The following is a 9026-nucleotide window of genomic DNA, read 5'->3' as shown; positions in this document are numbered from 1 at the left end:
ACATGGACTACAGAATCTTAACTGTGGGAACATCATGTCAAATTACAGTTACAAATTTGATATACCTACACCTGCCTATTAGGAAGGATATAAACCAAAATGTTACCCACATTATTTTTAAAATTCAATTTGAAGAAAGCTAACAGCACTATGTTTAACCCAACCGGCTATTTATGATTCTAATTCTCAAAAGCCTAAAGAAGATTTTAAATAGATGAGGCCCCATTCTAAATCCTTATGTTCTTATTTGTAAAATGAATCTAGTGAGCTATATGCTGCAGCTTCTCTCCTTTGCCAAAAGCCTGTAGGTGAACTAATCAGATTCAATTCAGTTGTGACAATGTACTTTTCTCCAAACCCACCTCTACAGCCAATACTCCGTTCTTCTAAGGATTGTAAAGTCCTAATACAGCCACTCAGACCAATTCACTTGGTTGCTCTAAAGTATCCTGACAGGCTATCTGTGTACAGCTAAAATATGACAGCATCAAGAAGGTTCAGATCAAATGCACACAACTAGTATGCTTAAAATTATCATTGACTTTTGCTACCCTGTAGCAAAACAGAGATGTCAGTTTATTTTAGAAGGTACACCTATAGACAGGCCCAACAGGTGGGAGACGACGAGTCCGAAGACTAAACAATTCCTTTTTCATGGGTAGAAGTCACACCAAATATAGGTCAAAGTCCTACACATTGCTAAAACATGCCTAAAGCTACAAACAAGTCTGATTCACACTTTTGGCAAATACCAGCTTAACGAATGACAGCTTGCCATTTGATTACTCTCACGTGGATGTAGAATGTTACATTATCTAACATTTAGAATTTGGATTTGCCATGAGCTATAGTGCAAAAGTACACAAGCAATATAATGGAAAGCACCTAAGTCTACTTATTGCCAAGAATAATTCCAACATACTACTAAAAGCATTGACTTTTTGTTGGCAACCTTATCTGTTTAGGTTACCACATTGAGTTCTTCTAATGTTGCCAAAGTATTCCTCAATACTACGATTTACATGATAGGGGAACTAAAAGAGGTCCAGTCACCTACTTAAAAACAAAAACAAAAACAAAAGAACACACACACATAAGTTGTGAAAACGAGAATTTCCTTGTGAACTATGTCCCACAGGATACATTACCATGTCGCTTCCCATCATGGAACCACTCATTGTTGCCGGTGGAACTCCAGGATTAGCTTCATAACCTATGCCACCACCACCACCTAGAGGTGGAAATTTCTGGCCTCCTGAACCATAGGGATCTAGGAAACAAAAATGCTGGTTACAACTCAACCAGAATACTGCTCTTCAATGGTATTACTAATTTAATTTTCATTCTTACCTCCCATGTTCATTGCTCCTCCACCACCCATTCTCATGTCTCTTTCTCTCTGGAAAAAAAAAAAAAAACCCATTCATACACCTGTACTAAACCCATACCAAGCATTCTTGAGAACAAAAAAATTTCCAAAGCTTAAAAAAAAAATTGTTTTTCAACTTAAGGGAAAAAAACAATAAGGTGATTTTAAAAATAAGTATTCTGAAACCAGGTGAAACTCCATTATCAAAAGACCTATAAAGCAAGCTTCTTCCCAACCAATGAAATCTTTTGGCCCACCCAAGGAAAAGATAAAACTCAAAGGAAAAGGCATATCAATCATAATACACTTGGGTTAAAAAGAGAAAAAATGGCAGAATAGCTATAAGATGAAAGGTTATATTTAACTGAATAAAATTTCATCCTGGATGTCTACAAACTTTGTAGAAAACTCCAATTATACTGCAAAAAAGGTTTACTTACCGGATCCATGTAGCCCATCCGGCTATAACTTTCCTCTCTTTGGCGCCTCATTTGTTCTTCCATCTCACGTTGACGAATCATCATCTCTTCTTCCCTCCTACGTCGTTCCTCCTCTTGCCTAGAAACATTCATCAAACATAAAAACTAAAGTTCTATCCACACTTTAAAAATTCTACTTGAAAAAAACTAGTAGTTTGCTTAAGAGCATTACAAAGTCTAGGTTAGAGCAAATACACACAAAGGCTGGGACAGTGACTAAGAATACCCCTAAAGGAATTCCAGCAAAGTAAGTAAGCCTTATAACAAAAATCTTACACTCTATTTCAATTTAAGCATTAAACCAACGCTGCCATAATATTTAACACCTCTGTATTTCATCTGACTCACCTGCAAAATTTAGGTACATTTAATGCAGAAGAGCAAAGACTTAATTTAACAAGACTTTACCTTAATTGCATCTCTTTACGTTTCTGCATTTCTTGATTGTGAAGTTCTTCCATGCGTCTTAATTCTTCCTGGCGTCTCATCAGATCTGAACATTGGAAAATTTTGTCATACATTCACATTAATGAAATTCCAGTAAGTTCAAAAGGCAAACGACCCTAACGGTAATATTCATAGAGAGTCCTTTACCTTGACGCAAAAGATTTGCCTGATGCTCATGATAGGCATCTTCCATTTCACTTTCCAATTTGTCTTTTGCATCTTTCATGTTTTTTTCAACTTGCTCCCGCTGCTGTTTTTCCATTTCATCCAGGGACTTCCACCTCTGAGAATACTCATACTCAAATGTGCCATGCTGGGCAAAACGAGGAGGGGTTTCTCTCTCCCTGACAATATTTAAATATGAACCAATTTATAGATGCACACAAGAAATGTATCTGATTTCCCCTACAAACACTGGTCCCTTCACTGGCCTGATACTACTAAGAAATACTGAAAGATATAGATCACCTTGATTCTTAAGGTATTTTTACAGCAAAAACAATACATGTTCCAGAATGACACAGTCAACAGTAACATGGGCACTGAAGATAAATCCTACCTTCCTCACTTTCTAACTTGTTTCCCTAGCCAAATTCTGATTCAAGGAATATTTTTTCAACCCTTAAAAACGAGGATAGCGGGCTTCCTGGTGGCACACTGGTTAAGAACCTGCCTGCCAATGCAGGGGAAACAGGTTCAAGCCCTGGTCCCGGAAGATCCCACATGCCGCGGAGCAACTAAGCCTGTGCGCCTCAACTACTGAGCCTGCGCTCTAGCGCCCATGAGCCACAACTACTGAGCCCGCGTGCCACAACTACTGAAGCCTGTGCACCTAGAGCCTGTGCTCCGCAACAAGAGAAGCCACCACAATGAGAAGCCCACGCACCGCAACAAAGAGTAGCCCCCGCTCTCTGCAACTGGAGAAAGCCCCCACGTGCAGCAACGAAAACGCAACACAGCCAAAAATAAATTAATTAAAAAAAAAAAAAAGAGGATACCTACAACACATCCTAACAACTATTAAGAACAAAACAAGAATGCATGTGAAATATACCTACCTCAGAAACAACACTAGGTATTTGAGTAACTGCTTCAAAACCTCTAGCTTTCTGAGCCTGAGGTTTTCATTATGCCCATCCATTTCAAAGAACTTTGCATATTTTACGCAAAACTGAAAAATTACTCTAGCAAGTTCTCGCTTACACTTAAATTAAGAACTGCCCCAAAGTTCAATGGATCTTACTTTTGATACATTGGATTCTTCTGTGCAAGTTTTTCAGGAAGACCATCTTCATCATCTAACTGTTCAAGTGGTTCCACAATGACTGGACGAGGAGTTCTAACAACAAAAATGGTTCCATCTTAATTTTGTTCCAGTTTCATTGCATTTTCTTCATACAAGTTAATAAATAAATTATTAGAATAAACATAAAAACTTACGTTGTTAGTAAGAAAACACCTTCACTGCATCTTTCAAACGCTTTTCTTGCTGCTGGTTTAGAAGCAAATTCAACAATGCCTTTCCCTGTAGATCTTCCACGATCATCCACAATTACAACAGCCCTTTCAATAGGACCAAACTGACTAAAGGCTTCTTCCAACAGTTCATTGGAAACATAAGGTGAAAGATTTCGAACAGAAAGGGCAGCAGCATGTGTGGCAAATCGAACCCGAAGCTGTCTACCTCTCATGGGTGTATCATCAAGTTCAGCTTTAGCAATTTCAGCTAACGCTCTAGATTCCTGAAAGCATCAAGACATACAGTCACGTTAATAACCTCAAAACTGGCTACTACCCACCCTAAAATTGCCACAAGCCTAACTCCCGATCCTCTTCTGACAGCTCTCAGCTCAACTATCTCCAGGCAGCCCTCCCCGACACCATTCAGGGGAGGGAGGTAAATACCTTACCTGCCCACTCCCTTCCTTTCTTAGATACCAACAATTATGCACTGTACAGCAGCTGCAACTTTTGTGTGAGTGATGAAAAATTTAAAAACTATTTTATTCTTGTTGGTTTAAAAACAGTTTGTTGTCAGAAAAAAAAAGACCCTTTTAATTCCACCAAGAAAAACACCAAAAACAAAAACACTCACAAGCTTAATAAATCCGAATCCTTTGCCTTTGTTGATAAAAACTTCTCCTGGTTCTCCATATTTAGCAAATAATCTTTTGAATTCATCCTCCGTGATATCAGCAGGTAGATTACCAACAAACAACCGACAACGCTGCGTGTAAGTTTTCTCTCCAGGCCTCCTCAAGAGAGACAAGTTGGCTTTAAACCCCTAGTGAAAAAGGAAAGGAATTTTCAGATACCAGTTACCTCTGCAAATAGGAAGACCCAATAATAATTTTCGTTTTTCCCAAACTGGTTATGTTACAGTCAAGTTGCTCTCCTGTTCCATTTAAAGTCAAAGACGCTACTACATTTACGGGATTTCCAATGTAATTAGTCCGAACATCAAAGGGCCTAAACCATCCAGAATACTCTCGGGAACACCCACAGACCTCTATAGAGTAGATTCTATATCAGGAACCTCGTCAGCCATTTATGCTAAGTGTCAAAATCATAGTGGACAAAAGTTAAAATGGTGGCGGGATATTAAACAAAGAAAACGACCAAAATTCCGTTGTCGACAAGCCCTGGGCCTGTGCGTGTAAGACCAGGACTCCCTCGATCTCTCCAATCCTACATTTCACGCTATACTCCACCCTATTCTGGCTCCCAGGATCCGCTAGCTTTAACAAGGCCCATCACAGCTTCTCAGCGCCTCCTTCCGTCAGTTCTCCGCCAGCCGGGAGGCCTACCCCGGGGGGGCAGCTGGCGGACCCGAGCCGTCCGCCCCTCACTCCAGCAGCCGGCCCCGCCCCACCCACCCCCGCGCGCAGGCGCCCTTTCCGGTCTCCAACAAAATGGAGGGAGGGGGGGGCGCCGCCGCCATCTTAGAGAAACCGACCCGTAGTACAGGGAGACACTCACCTCGGAGTCAGAGATCTTCTCCTCGCTGCGGCCCCCGGGCCCGCCGGGCGGCGGCCCTTGGTGGTGCTGCTGGTGGTAGGGCGGGTGGTGTTGCCGGCCCCCGCGGGGCTCCCCGCCGCCTCGGTGCGGCGGCTTGGGGTGGCCGCCAGGAACGCTTAGGCCTGGGCCGCCGCCGGGCTTCGGCCCGCCTGGAATTTTGCCGCCTTTGGGGCCGCCGGCTCCTGGGCCCTGCTTAGGCCCGGGGCCCGGGCCCCCCGCGGGTGGAGGCGGCGGGCCGCCAGTCTGAGGGGGGGTGGTGGGGACCCCGCTGCTCGGCGGCGCGGGCGGGGGCGCCCCGGGGGGCGCCGAGGTGACAGCGGGCGGCGGGGTCGGGGTGGGGCCTGGCCCCGTGGGGGCCCCCGAAGTCGGGGGTGTGGCGGGCGGCGCCGAGCCGGAGGTGGGGGGAGCGCTGCCTACTCCGGGAGCCGGGCCGGGTCCCTGAGGGACGGCAGGCTTAGATGAGTCCTGTGGCGGCGGCGGCTGCGGATGCGGCGGCTGCGGATGCGGCGGCTGGTGCGGCGGCGGCTGAAGCGGCGGCGGCTGCTGTGGTGGCGGCTGCTGCGGCGGTGGCTGCTGCTGTTGCTGGTGCGGAGGCGGTGGCGGGATCGGAGGCTTGGGGCCACCCTGGCCCGGGCCGGGCCCCATAGGTCCGCGGTTCTGATTGAGGCCCATGCCGGGTGGCGGGGAGCGGAAGTCGTGGAGGCCGCCGCGGCCGCCTCCCCCTCCGCGTCGGTGGAAACCGCCACCGCCACCGCCCCGACTTCGGAACCGGTCCCGAGACATGTCTGTGATCAAGGGGCGGTCGAGGCAGAAGCGGAGAAGACGTTCAGGGAACGTGGAGGCCACCTTGCTTCGCACAAGATGGCGGATGACACAGGCGGCGCGCCGCCTTTGTCCTCTTCTTATATAGGCCGGCTGGCACGGCCCCGCCTACTTCTCGATCGGTAGCTCCAAAAGCCAGTTGCAAGTACTGTACTTGATGACGCTAAGTTACGAAAAACTAATTTTTCTTATTGGCTCTCGATGAGAGGCGGGAGGCGTGGAGTGGTTGAAGTTTCCAGTCGGCCAATGAGCGGAAAAGGAGTTGGCTGTAGGCCACAGTGATTTGCTGGGAGATATTTGAATGGGTTCGCCAGAGCAATTTTCCCGTGAAAGCAAATAGCCAGGGCTCTATCAGCAGCTCCTGGGGAGAGATGTTAGAAGGCTCCTTTCTTTCTTGATTGCCCTTTCGAGCAGCCTGCTGGTATCCTTACCCAGAAAGAACGGCAGTCTCCGGTTCAAAAGCATAAATTAAGTGCCTACTATCTCTTCCGCCTTGTGCTGGGCCAATAAAATTAGAGAAATAAAATCTTACCGATTTCACACACACCATCTTACTGATTTCATTTTGGAACCTCATTGGAGTACTGGTTTGGTCTAGCAGTATAAATTTCTCAATAAGCTTGAGTGCCCTCTTTGTTCAAAGAGAAAGGCCTTGATTTTGTGTGTGTTTATAGACTAGTAATTTACAAACACGAATCACAGAAGGAATTTAACATTTTTCTTAATTCTGCTACCTCAGAACACTTTATGAACAGATTAAGATACTTTAAAACTACAATATTAAAATATCTAGAATTGGGTGATTGAGATTGACGTATATACACTAATATGTATAAAATGGATAACTAATAAGAACCTGCTGAATAAAAAAATAAAATTTAATTTAAAAAATATATATATGGGGCTTCCCTGGTGGCGCAGTGGTTAAGAATCCGCCTGCCAATGCAGGGGACACAGGTTCGAGCCCTGGTCCGGGAAGATCCCACATGCCACAGAGCAGCTAAGCCTGTGTACCACAACTACTGAGACTGTGTGCCACAACTACTGAAGCCAGCGCACCTAGCACCTGTGCTCCACAAGAGAAGCCAGTGCAGTGAGAAGCCTGCGCACCGCAACAAAGAGTAGACCCCACTCGCCACAACTAGAGAAAGCCCGCGCACAGCAACGAAGACCCAACGCAGCCAAAAATAAATTAATAAAATTATTAAAAAAAAAATATATATATATATATATGGAATCAACAAATGGACATCCTTCTTACTTCAAAATCTCCAGGGCTTCCCTGGTGGCGCAGTGGTTGAGAGTCCGCCTACCAATGCAGGGGACACGGGTTCGAGCCCTGGTCTGGGGAGATCCCACATGCCGCGGAGCAACTGCGCCCGTGAGCCGCAATTACTGAGCCTGCGCGTCTGGAGCCTGTGCTCCGCAACTAGAGAGGCTGCGGTAGTGAGAGGCCCGCGCACCGTGATGAATAGTGGCCCCCACTTGCCACAATTAGAGAAAGCCCTCGCACAGAAACGAAGACCCAACACAGCCATAAATAAATTTTAAAATCTCCAACTACTTTGAAGTGCATGAACCATTTCCCTTAATACCTGTCCTAGCTAATGTCATCTATGAACCTTTGGGTGGATCATTCCTCCGTCAGTTAATACTAGCTCATGGCTCATTGTCTTTCTTTCTACTTCTGTATATCATTTAACATCTGTGTGGATGACCACCCAATACTCTGTTAATCCTTTACCTCCTCACCTCCAACAATCTTTCCCTCCATCCTATGTCAGCCACCCCACCCACATCATATATAGTTATTCCTGTTTGTTATTGCCAGGAATAACATCCCTAAAAAATCTCTATTTCAAGCATCCCAACTAACGTAGTAACTGATTCTTTGGCTTCGTCAAAACCTCCAAACTGGGACTCACCTAGTGGTCCAGTGGTTAAGACTCCACGCTCCCACTTTAGGGGGCATGGGTTAGATCCCTGGTCGGGGAATTAAGATCCCACAGGCTGTGTGGCCAAAAGCAAAAAACAAACAAAACGCCAAACCATTAAATGTATAACTTTTTCACTCTGTCTCACATTTTTATATTCATAACTTGTGTCACCCAGTTTAGATGTTACGATTGCCACAACTCTTGTTTTTCTCTTTCCCCATTATACTCACCTGGTAAAACCCCAGTTCTGGTTGGACCAAAGAATTCACCTTCTTTAACAAGGGCTGAGGCTTTCACTTTAAATTTTGACCACAGACCACAAAAGGGCATTAGACTTTCCCTGGCAATCTTACTGAATTTCTCTAGTAAGTTCACTTTCCCACTTCCAGAGATGATGTATTTCATGCTATCTCTGTTCAAACTCCTACACCCTCTTCTCTCACTCTACCATAACTAATGACTTCTCCTCATAGTTCTTTGAGAAAACAAAAATCAAGAACATTCTCATCCAACTAGGAGCTACAAGCCTACTTGCGTCTGCACCTATCATCTCTGACTTCCTTCCTGGTATCATGAAAGATGTGTCTCTGCCCCTACCAAAGGGCAAACCCCACCCCCAATGCTGTGGATCCCACACCACCACCCCCATACCTTCTCAAGGATTTTTCCTTGATGTAGCATCAGTTACTTCTACTGAATCATTTCCATCTTAAAAATAAACAAACCCTCCCTTTTACCCAGTCATCTCATTTCTTCACTCCTCTTTGCAACAATGCTAAAACAAATTGTCCACTCTAGAGGTCTCCATTTCCTCACCTCTGTTTCCTCTTCAACTCAATCTGTCCACCCTTCTCTTAAACCTGAGAAGGATACCAATAAGCCACATGTTGCCAAATCCAATAAACAGTTCTCTATACTATCTCTTTTTACCTGTTAGCAGCATTCAACATAGGT

At 45.1% G+C, this 9026-nt stretch overlaps 1 protein-coding gene across 1 annotated transcript; it reads right to left on the bottom strand.

Moving 5' to 3' along the window:
- Positions 1–6: 6 nt before the first annotated feature.
- SFPQ (splicing factor proline and glutamine rich) lies at positions 7–6200 on the bottom strand. The gene is made up of 9 exons (XM_028487259.2): positions 5275–6200; positions 4391–4579; positions 3736–4037; positions 3539–3634; positions 2443–2639; positions 2257–2341; positions 1810–1927; positions 1351–1399; positions 7–1270 (listed from the first exon to the last, which is right to left on the bottom strand). The coding sequence occupies exons 1-9, from the start codon at positions 6094–6096 to the stop codon at positions 1050–1052; spliced, it is 2079 nt and encodes a 692-aa protein (XP_028343060.1). The 5' UTR covers positions 6097–6200; the 3' UTR covers positions 7–1049.
- Between the last annotated feature and the right edge of the window lie 2826 nt (positions 6201–9026).

The sequence above is a fragment of the Physeter macrocephalus genome, unplaced genomic scaffold (assembly GCF_002837175.3).
Source record: "Physeter macrocephalus isolate SW-GA unplaced genomic scaffold, ASM283717v5 random_986, whole genome shotgun sequence".
Lineage (NCBI taxonomy): Eukaryota > Metazoa > Chordata > Mammalia > Artiodactyla > Physeteridae > Physeter > Physeter macrocephalus.
Note: the sequence above shows the minus strand (reverse complement) of the source record. Positions and strands in the feature narration are given on the sequence as shown.

Excerpts from the sequence above, each read along its gene's own strand:
- SFPQ (XM_028487259.2), bottom strand. The coding sequence starts at position 6,096 with ATGTCTCGGGACCGGTTCCGAAGTCGGGGCGGTGGCGGTGGCGGTTTC. Across the intron at positions 2,640-3,538 it reads AAGAATCCAATGTATCAAAA|GGAGAGAGAAACCCCTCCTC; the intron begins GTAAGATCCATT and ends AAATATTGTCAG. Across the intron at positions 1,400-1,809 it reads GGATGGGCTACATGGATCCG|AGAGAAAGAGACATGAGAAT; the intron begins GTAAGTAAACCT and ends TTTTTTTTCCAG.